At 40.8% G+C, this 17,075-nt stretch overlaps 1 protein-coding gene across 1 annotated transcript in view; it reads right to left on the reverse strand.

Annotated features, from left to right (window-relative positions):
- Positions 1-17,075, reverse strand: part of TIAM1 (TIAM Rac1 associated GEF 1) — a 252,285-nt gene that overhangs the window by 37,760 nt on the left and 197,450 nt on the right. The window contains exons 15-17 of the mRNA XM_084843614.1: positions 12,143-12,229; positions 10,729-10,950; positions 2,583-2,686 (exon numbers count right to left, since the gene is read on the reverse strand). Coding sequence (XP_084699740.1) covers positions 2,583-2,686; positions 10,729-10,950; positions 12,143-12,229 — 413 coding nt within the window. The remainder of the gene's footprint in view (positions 1-2,582; positions 2,687-10,728; positions 10,951-12,142; positions 12,230-17,075) is intronic.

Genomic DNA, 17,075 nt, shown 5'->3' on the forward strand with positions numbered 1-17,075 from the left:
CTTTTCTTGTTTATACCAAAAAATGACTAACACAGGCATGAGTAGAACGAATGGACTAGTAAACATGGGCCTGTGAACTGTGTTTGTGGGGTCGGGGGGAGCTTGCGTGCAAAGCTGCTCTGTAAAGACTAATGATGCAACCTATATAATATAGTTTGTAGACAAAGGTCTTATTTTAGATGAACACAGTATGCACAGTGGTATAATAGCAACATACTACTGGAATTGTTAAACTGTGATATAATCCAATAGAAATATAATGCTATTTGGAATAAAGTGGAGAACTCATCTTTCAAGCACAGCTTCCCCCAAATATAAAAATTAACCAAATGATCTCTTATGCCCGTTTAGTTGTTTTAGAGACTTAAATTGCACAAGGATACCACTCTGGAACAGTGCTGAATGGTGTCGTGTTATACAGTACTATATAGGAACTATTCAAGTCAAAACATAAGTGTAGTCTTAAATACATTCTCTAAAGTTACACACATCCTTAACATGGGTTTAACAAAAAGCCAGAATTAATTTAAAAATATGTTTCCATTTAAAACAAAACCAAAAACATGCATTTCAGCATATTAACAACACATGAAATAAGTGATTTTTCATTTATACAAATGAATGGTTCTACTTCAGTGAAATCCTACATTAATTTTTTCATTCCTTATTGCATCCTTCTGCTTGAGATTACAAGTGTTACAAAGGATAGAGCAGTTAAACCTAGTGACTATTAATGACTCAGCTAGTTAAAGCAAGCTGGTAATAAATGATGTATGCTTTGCTTCATATAGTTGTGTTGTTAAATCATTAAGCTACAGCAATCTCTTTTTTTCTAATTTGCATATTCATTGATCTTAAAAAACATCTTTACATAAGACAAATGCAGCTGAAAGGAAGAAGAAAACAATTATATCAGGACATAGCCCACAGTAATCTCTGCAAAATTTAGGAAGCTAGATAAAGAACACGCACCAATTGGTAATGTAGGAATATATTTCAATTAAAAAACACTCTCTTTTAAAAGTCAGGCATACCTTTCCAACCTCATACTAATCCAGCATAGTTCATACCTCAAGTTTTAAAGTCTACAGGTATCCAAAGATGTGAGCATTTCCTTTCTTCCTTTTTAAACAAAAATACACAGCATCACTTACTATAATTGGTTCTGCAGGAAACCAGAGTACAAACTTCAGCAGCCTTCTGCATGACATACGAGCTCTGCATCTGAGCTTTAGTAGCTGATGCAAGTTTTGCAGCTGCTTCAAGCTCGGGAATACCTTCTGCTAGCTGATTTCCACTGTCTAGTAGTAGCTATCACAGGACGGGCTACAGGCTTATATGACAAAGGAAATCAGAGGCCAGGCGCTTTTTCCTTCCTTTCCACTATGATACCCTAATAATTTAATTGCGGATCAGTTTATGAGTCAGAGCCACCTCCCACAAGAAGAATTTCTTACATGGATATTATTTTCATGTAGGATATTCCATATATCATCCATGTACACATATAACAAATACACACATCTTTTTTGCCATGTGTACGCAGTGCACTATAACTGCCAAATGAAACTTCCTACCTCATGCTAATAAACATTAATGTGCTTGTCACATCTGACAGCATGCATTTATGATACAGAACGTGTTCTTCATGGAAGTGATATTCATATAAAATTAGCATTACGTGAAGCTACCCGTAGAAGCAGTTGTAACTAATAAAACAAACGCAAAACAGGCACACAGAAGAGGCTCAAGGAGCTCAGGTCTACTTACCCTCAACCATCTGTTTCGATTAACAAAAGAATTCTGTAGAATCTGGATTGCAAACTTTCAGTATGAATTGGGATTCAAAGGGAAAGCATCCCTCAAATGACATTCAGGATTTATTTATGCATCTTATGACGTGCCCACCTTTTTAAAGTCACATTATATTTTCTACACATGCTGCTTCGGAGAAATCTGGTTTCCACAGACAGTAAACTGCACAGAAGCTACCCCAAAAATAAACTGGCAAGCTTATATGGGCAGCAGTTAGTAATCAATTTGTTCAAGCAATTTAATGTAATTGTTGAGTTCCACTTCAATCAAAGTTAGATTGTCTGGAATAATTTTCCATTTAAGATGCCACCATGAAAAGCACACTACAGGTTAAAAGATACAATTCTGTATTTCATACATCAAGAATTAACTCTGTGTGTGTGTGCGCGCACACGCTTATGCATATAAGGGAGGGAGGGGGAGAGAGAGAGAGAATGTTTCATGTCTGGTGTGGCATTCAGACGGGTTCACACATGATAAAAAGGGATGGCATAAACTTCAGTATTTAATATTCAAGATTATTATTACGTCACAACCTACACACCCATGATGGGCAAAGGGGAGCATTTGGTTTCAGCGGGTGCTAATGGGCTGGAATCAAGGTTCTAATTGTTTTCATTCCATATCATTTATAAACACCTTAAAAAAGCAATACCAACATTCTCCTGGAAAAGGTGCTCTAATCACACACAGCTGTGAAGTCAGCAGGCCATTTTTGAGCCTGCAGTGATTCCGCTATTTACAACGCGAAAATGAAAGTTTCACACCTTGCTTGTTTTATCACCATCATTGGAGGACTCCAAAATGTGCACTTCTGCCTCTTCTGGAGTTGACTCAGTACAGCTGTCTTGATCACTGCAGAGCAAGGGTCCTGCCAGAATGAGAAACAAGTTGAGTAACATTTAAGAGCACAATGCAGCAAACACTGGTATGTCCCATGCAAATATAATCACTTGTCTGTCAGACCTATAACTGTAACATTCTTCACGCAGAATGAAACTGCAACTAATGGAGATTTTTACTGATCTGCAATAGCACACACATCAGTGTAGGTTCAGATAAAAAGTTTTCATAGTAAATTGCTTCTAAACATCTGAAAGTTTGGTATAATTCCTTTGCATTTAGACAGAAAGGCAAATTCACCATTTCAAGTCAGTTTTAAGGAGGATAGATTGTTAGAATTTTATGCCAAATAAAATTATTCTATGGACACAGAGGGTGTGAAACAAAAGAGTTATAGTTAACGGGGATAACACTAAGTATTTACAGTGGAGCCAACACTGAAATTATGTCCATATTGGGTTAAATCCAACATCATGCAAACAGACTTCTGTTCACACAACAGGACTTCTCCTTGCTCTCCTCCCCCTGCAGCCCCCTTGCACCCTCCAAATCTGCTCCAATGGGCACCATAAACCTCTGGAGCAGATTGGGGTGTGTGTGCAGGAGGGCAGTGCAGGGGAAGGGAAATCCATTTCTGTTCTGCTGGCAGACTGACAGTGTTGGATACAACCCAGTATTAGCTCTTTGAATCTATGCTGTGCACGATCAAAACTAAAATACTTCATGAAGGCAAAAAACTCATATTCAAAGCAGAAAAATAGTGCCAGGTATGCATAAGTAGAACAGTGAAGTTACTGTGATGAATAAATGGCCAGACAGATGCAAGGTTAGGGATGCTATATTGGTTGATTTATTTCAGTAGATATTTAATGAACAGACTTCTGAAAAAAGGATACATATGAGGGAGAGGAGAGGCCATAGCTGAGTGGCAGAGCACCTGCTTTGCATACAGAAGGTCCCAGGATCAATCCCCCTGCATCTCCAGGTAGGGCTAGGATAGAATCTTGCCTGAAGCCCTGCAGACCTGCAGCCAGTCAGTGTCGACAATACTGGGCTAGATGGACCAATGGCCTAGCTCACTATAAGGCAGCTCCCTACATTCCGATAGCAATATTATACATAAGAAAATGTACATCTAAGAAACACATTTTGCATCACACTTTGAGCCCAGTAGAATAATTCAACACTTCTACTAGCCCAGTGGAAAAATTACACTGTGCAGCTTTCACTTAGGTCAAAAAAGTCTGCAAAATATTTCAGTAGGCTAATACTATAAATCTGAGTCTAGTAGCACAACAAAATTGTAATACATCTGTCCTATTAAACATTCCACAGCCATGCCAGGTACTCTGGGATCAATAAGAGCACGCTCACAACTATTCCATGATTTTGCATGTGTGGTGCCTGCTGTATGTATGGGCAAGGATTTAAAGAGTTCTCTTACATTGTCAGGTAGTTCTGATAAGCAGTTTAGTGTTGCAGTAATGTCCTACAGTATTTTCAGAATTCTGTTCGATCTCAAAATATTGCTAAAAACATAGCTTGTTGCATCAACGAAGAAACAAGAGGGTATTCTGGTTACAAAGTAAATTGATACCACCGCTTTTAGCTAAAGAGAACCAAAGTCAGCAAGAACAATGTAATATTTAGGTTTTTCATTACATATTATTCAAATCAAACAGATATCCCAAATAATATATCTAGGGCAGTATCCATTGCTGGCAATTCGCCAGCTCTAAACATGTTGCGCTAGTGAACCAGTTTGCTAGCGCATCCCAAGAAACTACCCAAAACTACTGGTTCCAGAATGGGACAAGTCAGCAGAGCTCCCTTCCAAGACCTCCGCTGACCTGTTCTATTCAAGAAGTGGTAGTTTGGGGGAATTTCCAGCTGCGCTAGCAAGCACAACTTTCCCGGTATGCTAGCGATCCTTCCCACTAGTGCAGCAGCAGTATTGGATACTGCTCTAGCCTATAACTCAATCTGGATATACTTAGATTAGCCCCCTTAAAAACATCTAGGATCCAAGGAGGAAACCCTCAGTGTCCCTGGTGTCTTGAAAATTGATGCTAACATTTAAGAATCTGAAATATATATTTTTCCAGCTTGCATGTTTGCTTGTGAGCTGTTCTATTTCAATAATCAAAAATCGAATACCATGGTCCTAAAACATATTACTGCTTGAATAGTATAATTACTATATTTTCAAGTATTTGGTATTTAATTATTCTCCATTTTTTAAAAAAAAAACTTTTTAAAGAACCTCTAATTCCTCTTGCCTTTCTATGCCTATTGCATAATTAAAATCAATCCAGCTTTTTAAAATGCCTAAAACACCTACAGAGATGTCTGAAACAACAAGATCACCACATATCCTACCTGGTTTCAGCAACTTCAGTTGTCTACTACGAACCAACAGCCCCCCAAAGCCATGTGAAAATGCATCCTCTCACCCTATGCTAGTGAACCTAATACGTTTTATGGCTATCTAGGCATTGTTTCCTGTTACAGGAAAAATGTGCCATAATCTGCTTCCTGCAGTATAGACTCCAGTCCCGTACAGAGAGCAATTATTCTTTTTGGGTCATAATGAATAGCCACTAGTGCCTTGGGTTATCAAACACAGAGGCTGCTTTTTCCTGCTTTTATCTACTGGCCAAGTACATATATTGTCTGTGTGCCAGTGTATGCACGTGTGCGTGAGCACGCACACACGTACACACACATCCATCTACTTAATAATGCCACATATTCCTACAACTACTATCTAAATATAGTGCAGTACCTGCCCCATTTATGTCACATTAATTATATTCTTTACAGCTCATCTTTATTTTCCTGTTTCATGGCACTCTAGGAACTTAACTGCTTGGCCATGACAATAATATTAAACTGTCTTGGCATTACATTAAGGGAACATGGGGGTGGAGATGGGGAACCCCCAAAGGAGTGAATGATTAGGTAAAGTAGAAGCAAACCAGGATGGCAAATAATAAGAAGTACAGGTCTCAAGAGTTTCTCCTCCTTTCATAAAAATGTTGTCTGTAAATCATTTTATTTTTATCTAGAAGAGGAACTAACAAACAACAGCAAACCTACTAGATAGAGAAAATGCTGGAGGAAGAGGAAACAACAGGAGAATCATACTGAAGGCCCTTAAATGAGATTTGTATGTTACTCAGCAATCCAAGCACTTTTTCTTCACTACTGCATATGCAACACTAGTCTCCTAATTAGTACTGCATCACTTCATCTAATTTGGTGCCATTTCTGTGAATATGTGTTTATAACTGAGAAAACTTGGCGACATGTGTAGCACAATTCATTCTCCTCACCACAGAAATGCAGCATTATTTAAGGTGATTTTTGGCAACTACTCTGACCACATAAGGCGGGGGGGCGGAATCATACAACAGTTCAAGATTGGAAGTGTATACCTTTTGCCTCCCCCCCAAAGCATCCAACAGAAACAGCAGAGAGGATTTAGATATGATTGATTGATTGCATTTATATGCCGCCATTTTTCCTCCTGAAGGAACCCAAGTTGGTGTACATAATCCTTCTCCTCTCCATTTTATCCTCACAACAACAACCCTGTGAGGTGGGTTGGGCTGAGAGTCTGTGACTGGCCCAAAGTCACCCAGTGAGCTTCCATGGCCGAGTGGGGAATAGAACCTGGATCTCCCGGCTCCCAGTCCAACACTCTAGCCACTACACCGCACTGGCTCTGCAAGCGTGCAAATTAAATTACTTGAGCTGGTGATTGGCTTGCATGATGGGGTAACATAATTCTTACCACAGTCAGCAAGGAGCTTTTGATAGTGCAGTAGCTTACAAAAAAATAAAATATCACTGAATATGGCCAGAACAATGCGACATCTATTTTACTTCACAGAAAGAGTGACTTCTGAACTCTGCTAGTTAGATAATGGGTACTATTCTCTTTGGAATCCTTGAAGATAAAAGGTGGTATATGAAAACACAAATTCATTTTATTACACGTTCTTCTTTGCCTCACTCCTTAAACCCTCCTCTGCTGTGCTATATACTATAAGTGGGCTCAGGATTGGCTGGCTGCCAGTCCTGAACTGGAGTGCTATTCTCCTCTCACCCCTCACAAACACTAATGTTCATCTCTCCATGATAACCTGTCAGATACTCAAGCAAACTAATTCTCTCTCTTCCCCCCTCCATTTTGTTTCTCTTTCTTCCTCCTCCTTTTTTTAACTTGCACCTTCAACGTTTTACAACGTTCATGACCTTAACCATAGACTCAACTGCTAAACTGCCGACTCCTGGTTCCTTTAGCCCTTTCCCTACCCTCCTAGCCCAGGGTGGAAGTGAAAGTTGTTCATGGAAAACACTGGAGAAATACAGGAAATAGCACAACCCTGAGATTGGGTAGTAGTTTGTGACTCCCTCCAAACAAAAGGTAGTAACAAAGCTGAGTTCCTGTCACTGGCATTCAATGTGAACCCAGAAGTTTTTTCTCTAGCCAATAAGATGAGTTACATTAGTATTTTTCTGTTTATGACCTCAACATTACATTGGTTCTGGAAACAAAAAGGGGGTGGGAGGGCTTGTATGTTTCTTTTAATTTATAAACAAATATACTTCTGTGAACCTAGGGAGTCCCAGAGTATACAGAAACCACTGCCTTATGTTTGGGTGACCCTGTTTTGCTACTGATAGGCACTCAGCCACCTCAGTTCATTATTAGGAGGAGTGATGAAGATGGTATTTTTCCCCTTGCAGGGGTCCTATTCAATGAAGACAAGTGGGAATATCCCAGAGTTCTTGCTCTTTGTTCTTCTATGTTTCCTATAATACAAGTAGCCTTATCTTTTGTGGTGGGCAGAACAAACTGTGAAGGAGAAAGTGTTGGACTCTTTTTACATAATATATTCATACGAACAAGGTGTGTCAATGGTCCTATTCCTTTCTCTTTTTTTAAACTCCTCTCTCAGTGTGGACACTTAGTACAGGAGCTAAAGGATACCAAGGATATTAAAACACATTTCTTAGGGCTAGTTTACACTTGTTTTGCCAGTACTCTACTGCATGACTCCTGGTGAACACAGCAGCGTTTTAAAAAGAAGCATATTATCTATATTCTATAAACACACTGGGGCATGCTGTGGACACCTGCCAGGGACTTGCTCCCCAGTTTGTATGAACTACACATTCACAGGCATTTGTCTCCCATAAAATTTGGGAGCACTGCTTTGGTCCGAATCCTGAATTCTGAAGCGAATTGGGGTGATTCCGACTGCTTCAATCTGAATCTGAAGAGGGTCCGAAGCAAGTCGGAGAGATCCAAAGCGCTTTGGACAATTCTGAAGCCCAGGTAGCCTGTCTGAGCAAATGTCACAATTTGCTAGAGAAGGGAGGGGGAGAGGAGTTGGGAGGGGGGAACTGTGCCTTGGAAAGTGGCATCTCTAGGTGCTAATAGGGCTGAACCTTTAACCCAGGAGTTTGTTTCCTTGCTTTGTACTGTTTGTTCTTTGGCACCCCACCCTTCTCAATTACTATTCCTTCCCTTCCCATTTTTCATAAAAACAACAAAGAATACCACCCCCACCCCGCCGCACAACCCCTTTTCTCTTGTATTAGGCTTTAGTGTTGTTTCTTTTCTTTTCACTCCTTAGCTTGTCGGTAGATTTTTCTTTCTGTATCTGTTTTTCTTTTGGTTTTGTATGTGTGTGTGCAGTGTGTGAGCACACCATACACATTTTGTGCACAAGCAAACAGTGTGTGGCCAAAGCAGTACACTAATACGCAGTCCAATGTATACTGTGGGGCAAAGCAATACACAATACACATACTATCAAATATCATCACTTCTGCTGATTTTCCAAAACACTTTGCCTGCCACTTGTTTTCCCTTGTGTACATCAAAGGACCATAAAAAGAATATGATCAGGCTAGGCTATATGTATTCTTAAAAAATGTTTGTTTAATTTTACCCTTCCTGGGGAAAGGAACTGCCAAAATGATCAGGGGGCTGGAACAACTCCTCTATAAAAGGCTTCAGTGTTTGGGCTATTTAATTTAGAAGGAAGGCAAATATGGGGGGAGGTTTATAAAATTATATGGAGCAGAGAAAGTGCAGCAGTGCAATTAATAAATAAGCCCCACTGAGTTCACTCAGTGTGACTTTGCCAGTAATGTATATTGCAATTTTCAGCCAAACAGATGTTTAACTTTTCTTTCTTCCTCATGAGAGCCTCAGGTCAGTGGCAGATTCAGGACAGACAAAAGGAAAGTATTTCTGCACTTTAAAAAAAAACCTACACCAGGGATAGTGACCTCCTAATTGTCACCTTAAACACTTTCTGATTAGGATCTCTAATCCCCTGTGTGGCTGACAGTTCTTTACCTTTTTGTTTTAGTTTCTGAGAAAAGGAAATTTTATGCATGGCTAACACAAAAACTACTGGTCCAAACTGTCTGAAATTTGGCAGGTTCAGTCACCTCCATAGGGCCTGCCAGGTGCCCAAATTTCATGTACTTCTGTGGAAGCACTGAAGAATTATAGCTCTTTGGAGAGATTTCCTTGAAAAAAGCTAATTTTACCTGCGCCTGGCACAAAAACTACTGGTCCAAGGACTGTCTGAAGCTTGGCAGGTTCAGTCATCTCTATTGGGGCTGTCAGGTCCCCAAATTTCATATATTTATCATACAAACTGAAAAAGTTATGGTCATTTCTGTTTTCCAATGTAATGGGGAAACAGATTCAAAACTGAAGAGATTTGGATTGGGTCCGAATCGGTCCGAAGCAATTCGGATCAGCCTCTGAAGCGAATTGAGGGGTCCATGCACAGCCCTAGTAAAAATGTTAGCTGGCTACATTAGTCTTGTAATGAATTAGTTTCATATAGGACACTGCTGACATCTTGTGGCCAAGCACACATATATATAGAAAGAGGCTAATTCACAAAGATATGAGTCAAGCAGTATGTGGAACCTTTTAAGTTTTATAAATATTTCTGTCACGTTTGCCTAGCAAAGGTCTACAATATATCGGAAGAAACGTGTGGTGGTGGTGGTGGTGTTTGAGAGGTGAAGGAAGACAATACAACTGAAACATAAGATTAAAATCAAGGAAGTATATTTTGTAAATGCAGATAGCTCCATTTTTAAAGCATGGGTGCTTCTAGATGAGCAGCAGTGTTTCAATGAGAAGCATATTATCTATATTCTATGAATACACTGTGGCATGCTGTGGACACCTTCCAGGGACTTGCTCTCCAATTTGTATGAATTACACATTCACAGGCGCTTGACTGCTGTAAAAATGTTCACTGGCTACATAGAGGCCTATTGTCCACTGCATTATAAATAAATGTTTCATCTTTGTTTTATTAACAAAATATAATCAGTGCAGTGGACACATTAGTCGTATGGTGAACTAGATGAGGCTTTTATCCTGCCATTGCCCTACCTCATTCACAGAATCTTACAGGGGGTCCAGACAACATAATCTCCCACTTGTAACTCGCCTGTGTTTCCCCATTGCTTCTTCCATCATTTTTCTTACTGCAGAAAATCCATTAAGGAGAAAAAGATGCAATAGCTGCACAAGGCCTTCTCATTGGTAGAGCTAGGAGCCCTCCATCTGGAAACACTCCTGGGTCTCTTTTGCTTTCACACTTGTTCTAGGGAAGCTGTTCCAGATGTTTGTATTTCTACCAAAATTTAGATTTTTATGGCCAGTTGATGTCATTAGTTACACTGGAAATGTAATAAATAAGTAAATAGTTCTTTTACCCACAGCCTTCTTTAACTGCTTTGTAGCATCTGTGATGAAGCCTTTGTACATGTAATTGCATCTTTTCACATATATCCCTTGTTACTCTCTTCACACACAGTCTTGAGTCTCTATGTTCCTGCAGAGAGTTTCTCTTCAAAGAGGGATATGTAAATGTCCCTGCGGGTACAGGCCTTAAGATGGGTTTGGCCACCCCTGCTGTAAATTAATTCTTAGGAGGTCATACATAGCATGCACACATGCCCTGAGTGTAGATAGGTTAAACGACGTAAGCCCACCATGCCAGTAAATATGAGTACCTTGACTGCATACAGATCTCAATGGACTGTCATTCAGGTCGAGAGAACCATCTGTGCGGCGTGGTGGTAGCTGTATTAGTTTCTGCCCTGCCTCTTTCTCAGGGTAAGTCCGCACCATAAGGCACAGAGAAGGCTGGACAAGAACGTCTCTTAGCATGGCTGAATTCAGGCCTTCAGCAGCCTTTTTATTAATTTCAACAATTTCATCACCAGCTTTCAAACCTGCAAAGAGAAAGTAGGAGACCAAGATTCACCCTGAAGTTATCCATCATGCTTGGATTTCTATTTCGCTTTAGGACTGCATGTCAGCCTAGGGAGATACGGTGTACTTTCAGATAAGAAACATCAAATCACTTACCACTTTTAATTAATAAAAGACTTTTAGGGCACAATCCACTATACCGGTACAACTTACCCAGCAGCGACTGAGCCTGAACAAACCCAGGCATATCTGGCAGCTGGATACCAAGCGTGGTCCTCATGCTACCTAGTGCTGTTCCATTCCTGGCCAGGTGTTTTTGCAATTATTTTCATCAACTGCACAGCCATGGGGTATCCAGTCCACAGGAATATTTGGAATTTGTTAGGGTTCAAATGCCTGCACTGGCACATTGAGGAATGGGAAACAGAAGGGCCTGGCTAACACACCAGAACATTCTGCCGATTGGGCCCTTCATGTGCAAAATGCAAAGCTTTACAGCCTTAATCTTGCTTCCCCATTCAACCAATTCTTGTGAGTACATTAGAATTATTTTCATTTTACTGATGGGAAAGCTAAGTAACTCACCCACTGGCACCATACGAATTTATGACCAAACTGACTGCACAGATTTTAATGGTAGAAACTCAATGTGGTTCTTGTCACACCCTTTTAAGGTGGAATGGTCATATTTATTCATGATAAATTTATATTGCTATCCCATTTCCAAAGTTTTTCTCTGTACTTTAAGATATTCTTGTCCCTGAATCATCCATATAGACAGGCATTAAAAGAACAAGTAAAGTAACAATAAGACAATTTACCTATCCCGATTTTTTTCTGGAATTATTTCTTGCATTTACTTAAGCTAGGATAGTTCTGTTGCATGTTGATTTAAGAGAAACATTAGAAGATATGGATAAACCATAAAGGTAAAGCTATCACCTTACAGTGCTAAGGGGGTACAGTTGCCCTTTGACATTATCCTGTTACTTTAGAATGACTTTATAAAACCCTTTAAAGAGATGATTTGAAGAGTAAAATAACTTGAAAGAAACTGCAGCTGTATTGATTTCTGTAGCCATTCCCAAATTATTTTTCAAAAAGTACAAAAGAGAGCTGGTATAATCTTAGAAAGCAGAAAGAGGAAAGGACTAATTTTGTGCAATTCCAAAAATGTTTTAAAGGGGAAAATAACATGCCCTAGTATCATACCTTTTTTGAAAGCCAGGCCCGTCTCTTTGACACTGTTCACATGGAGTCGACGAATCCCCTCTTCTTCAACAGAGGATAGAGAAAATCCTGACAAAATATCCAGCAACAAGTTTTAGCATCTTCTGATTTAATTTTGCAAGCAAGATCCATTCAATTATCCAAAGCTAAGCACATTGTTCTACGGAAGTAAAATAACGTTCTTTCCAAAAACACACAGCTTATTCATATGGACTATATGCACATTATTTATGCAAGTCGCTCTCCAAATCAGGACATCTTTCCCCAAACCACCAATACTTCATTGCTTTTGTTTAGGGCCAAATTTTATGGTTCTGTTCTCCAGATTTTGCATAGGCATCAGCCTCCTGAGCCTTGGCATACCCAGAAAAACTGAATATATTAAGTAACACATGGATCTTACATACAGTAAGATGTGTATATTACAATGAATACTATAATATATGGGTCAAACCAAGGGATAAAGCATGTTACCACTTCACATATTACATTTCTTCTGGGTATGGTGAAATGCAAAGCAGCTCATGTGTACATAAAACATGGAAAAAGCTAATGTGCGAATTTGCCCTTAGTTAATAATCTGTCCAGCTGATTAAAATTCAACTTTAAAATCTGACAGTCATCAAGAAACTCAGCTACGTGTGTGTGTGTCTGTGTGTGTGTGTGTGTATGATAAGAATGACTTTACCAGATTGGGCTATAGTCTGGAGGGGTTGACTTTAAAGATTTATTTCTAGTATGAAATGGAAAAATAGATAGTAAAATAAATGTAAATTATACATGTACAAAAAACTGGTTTATATTTTTGTTTTGTTTAAGGCCTTCATTGGTGGCCTATGGCAGCTGCCCTACTGGTGTACATCACTGGTTCATGCAAACTACATGGGCAGAGCAACCCTACGTGGAGTCATGGAGGAGCAGGGCAGCGGATCTCCCGCTGTATGCCAAGTCCTGCCAGCTCATGCTGGCCAGGGCAGAAGGTATGTGGGGGAGTGGTTTTATCAGGCTTTTCAGCCCATAGATATTTTAAATTCTCCCAGGTCCAGGCTGGCGTAGCTAATAGGCCTGGATCAAGCCCATCTTGGGATCTGCGCATCTCCACCTCAACCCACCCACCCCAACATCCTGTTTCAGGGCCTCATCTCAGCTAAAAACACCACTGGTGATAGCTTCCCACCCGCCAAGCTCTCAGTGGGCAGAACAGCACCTCCACAGTGCACCAGCAGAGGAACACCTCTGCTCTGTCCTAAGCCCTTCACCATGCAACATCAGGGAGTTGGGATTGCACTCTAAGGGCCAAACTAAACATGTGTTTAGAGAGCCAGTGTGGTGTAGAGGGGAAAGTGTTGGACTGGGAGTTGGGAGATCCGGGTTCTAGTCCCCACTCAGCCATGGAAGCTCACTGGGTGACTTTGGGCCAGTCACAGACTCTCCGCCCAAGCCACCTCACAGGGTTGTTGTTGTGAGGATAAAATGGAGAGGAGGAGGACTATGTATGCTGCCTTGGGTTCCTTAAGGAGGAAAAAAGGCAGGATATAAATGTAATTATTAAATAAATAAATGTGTTGAAGCGCACACAGTGCTATGAGTGCTAACTTCCTCTGTAGTCCTGTAAGCAGAGATGGCTCCGATTCCAATGGATATGTTTTTTTTTCTTTTTTAAAGCCCCTGCAGGGGGTAGGGGTGGGATTTCATGAAAAAACAGGTGGTGGTGGGAAACTTAAATCCTCCTCTCCCAGAGTGACATGGTCCCAATCCAACCCAGGGCCACATGTGCTTACAGGAGTGTAGAGAAAGCTAGCACGCATAGCTCTACTATGCATGTTCTCACAAACATTTAGTTTGGCCCTAAGCTACTTATTTAATAAAAATCCTTTTTCATCTCTTATTTGTAGGATTGTAAGATGTTCTGCTCCGGGAGAGAGCGCAGGACAGGAAGGCCTGGCGTGCTATGGTCCATGGGGTCACGAAGAGTCGGACACGACTGAACGACTGAACAACAACAACAAAGATATTCTTTTCTGAGTTTTTTCTGCCTTAAGACACCATTATTCCTTAAATCACAATTCACTGCACATTTTTATGGTTAAATTAAAAATGTCCAAAGAAATATTCAGGGTGGATGGGGGGAATAACTGCCCAAATCTTGAATTAAAAGTTTGTATCATACTTGATCCCCTTCATGGATCACTGCCTTGTTGTGGTGAAGGGGCTTGCGTAACTCAGTGAAGCCATAAGCTATGCCGTGCAGGGCCACCCAAGACGGACAGCTCATGGCAGAGAGTTCTGACAAAATGTGGTCCACTGGAGAAGGAAATGGCAACCCACGCCAGTATTCTTGCCAAGAAAACCCCATGGAACGTATCACAAGGCTAAAAGAGATGACGCCGGAAGATGAGCCCCTCAGGTCGGAAGGTGTCCAATATACTACTGGGGAAGAGCAGAGGGAATTTCCAAGTAGCGTCGGAAAGAGTGAAGCGGCTGGGCCAAAGCCGAAAGGACACTCAGCTGTGGATGTGTCTGGTGGTGAAAAGAAAATCCGATGCCGTAATGAACAATATTGTTTAGGAACCTGGAATGTAAGGTCAATGAATCAAGGTAAGCTGGAGGTGGTCAAACATGAGATGGCAAGACTGAACTGTGGGCAAGAATCCCTTAGAAGAAATGGAGTAGCACTCATAGTCAATAAAAGGGTGGGAAAAGCAGTACTGGGGTACAATCTCAAAAACGATAGAATGATCTCTGTACGAATCCAAGACAAACCATTCAACATCACAGTAATTCAAATCTATGCCCCAACCACTGAGGCCAAAGAAGCTGAGGTTGATTGGTTCTATGAAGACCTACAACACCTTCTAGAACTAACACCAAAAAAAGCTGTCCTTTTCATCATAGGGGATTGGAATGCTAAAGTAGGAAGTCAAGAAATCACCGGGATAACAGGCAAGCACGGCCTTGGTGTACAAAATGAAGCAGGACAAAGACTAATAGAGTTTTGCCAAGAGAACATGCTGATCATAGCAAACACGCTTTTCCAACAGCACAAGAGGTGACTCTACACATGGACATCACCAGATGGTCAATATCGAAATCAGATTGGTTATGTACTTTGCAGCCAAAGATGGAGAAGCTCTATAAAGTCAGTTAAAACAAGACCTGGAGCTGACTGTGGCTCAGCTTCTTATGGCAAAATTTTAGCTTAAACTGAAGAATGTAGGGAAAACCACTAAACCATTCAGGTATGACCTAAATCATATCCCTTATGAATATACAGTGGAGGTGACGAATAGATTTAAGGGATTAGACCTGATAGACAGAGTGCCTGAGGAACTATGGACGGAGGTCCGTCATTGTTCAGGAGGCAGCAACTAAATCCATCCCAAAGAAAAAGAAATGCAAGAAAGCAAAGTGGCTGTCTGATGAGGCTTTACAAGTAGCTGAGGAAAGAAGGGAAGCGAAAAGCAAGGGAGAAAGGGGAATACATATCCAATTGAATGCAGAGTTCCAGAGAATAGCAAGGAGAGACAAGAAGGCCTTCTTAAATGAACAATGCCAGTGTGGTGTAGTGGCTAGAGTGCTGGACTGGGAGCTGGGAGATCCAGGTTCTAGTCCCCACTCAGCCATGGAAGCTCACTGGGTGACGTTGGGCCAGTTACAGACTCTCAGCTCACTACCTCACAGGGTGGTTGTTGTGAGGCTAAAATGGAGAGGAGGAGGAGGATAATGTAAGCCGCCTTGGGTTCCTTGCAAGACGAAAAAAAGGCAGGCTATAAATGCAATAAATGCAATCAATCAATCAATTAATCAATCAATATGCAAAGAAATTGAGGAAAACAACAGAATGGGAAAGACTAGAGATCTCTTCAAGAAAATCAGAGATGTCAAGGGAACATTTTGTGCAAAGATGGGCATGATAAAGGACAAAAAAGGCAGGGACCTAACAGAAGCAGATGAGATTAAGAAGAGGTGGAAAGAATACACAGAAGAACTATACAGGAAAGATCTGAATGTCCCTGATAGCCATGATAGTGCGGTCACTGAACTTGAGCTGGACATCCTAGAGAATGAAGTCAAGTGGGCCTTAGGAAGCATTACTAACAACAAAGCTAGCAGAGATGACAGTATTCCAGCTGAGCTATTTAAAATCCTAAAAGATGGTGCTGTTAAAGTGCTGCACTCAATATGCCAACAAATTTGGAACACTCAACGGTGGCCACAAGACTGGAAAAGGTCAGTTTACATTCCAGTTCCAAAGAAGGGCAATGCCAAAGAATGTTCAAACTACCGCACAATTGCGCTCATTTCACATGCCAGCAAGGTGATGCTCAAAATCCTACAAGCTAGGCTTCAGCAGTATGTGAGCCGAGAAGTACTGGAAATACAAGCTGGGTTTCGAAGAGGCAGAGGAACTAGAGATCAAATTGCCAACATTTGCTGGATCATGGAGAAAGCAAGAAAATTCCAGAAAAACGTCTATTTCTGCTTCACTGACTACGCTAAAGCCTTTGATTGTGTGGATCACAACAAACTGTGGCAAATTCTGAAAGAGATGGGAGTACCAGACCACCTTACCTGTCTCCTGAGAAACCTGTACGAAGGCCTAGAAGCAACAGTAAGAACCAGACATGGAACAACCGATTGGTTCCAAACTGGGAAAGGAGTACGACAAGGCTGCATATTGTTGCCCTGCTTATTTAACTTATATGCAGAGTACATCATGAGAAACGGCGGGTTGGATAAATCACAGGTAGGAATTAAGATTGCCGGGAGAATTATCAACAACCTCAGATACGCAGACGATACCACCCTAATGGCAGAAAGCGAAGAAGATCTAAAGAGCCTCTTGTTGAGGGTGAAAGTGGAGAGTGCAAAAGCTGGTTTGAAACTCAACATTAAAAAAACAAAGATCATGGCA

This window comes from Heloderma suspectum, chromosome 3, assembly GCF_057233095.1.
Source record: "Heloderma suspectum isolate Gila_16-S chromosome 3, 16-S_ref, whole genome shotgun sequence".
In the NCBI taxonomy this organism is placed as follows: Eukaryota; Metazoa; Chordata; class Lepidosauria; order Squamata; family Helodermatidae; genus Heloderma; species Heloderma suspectum.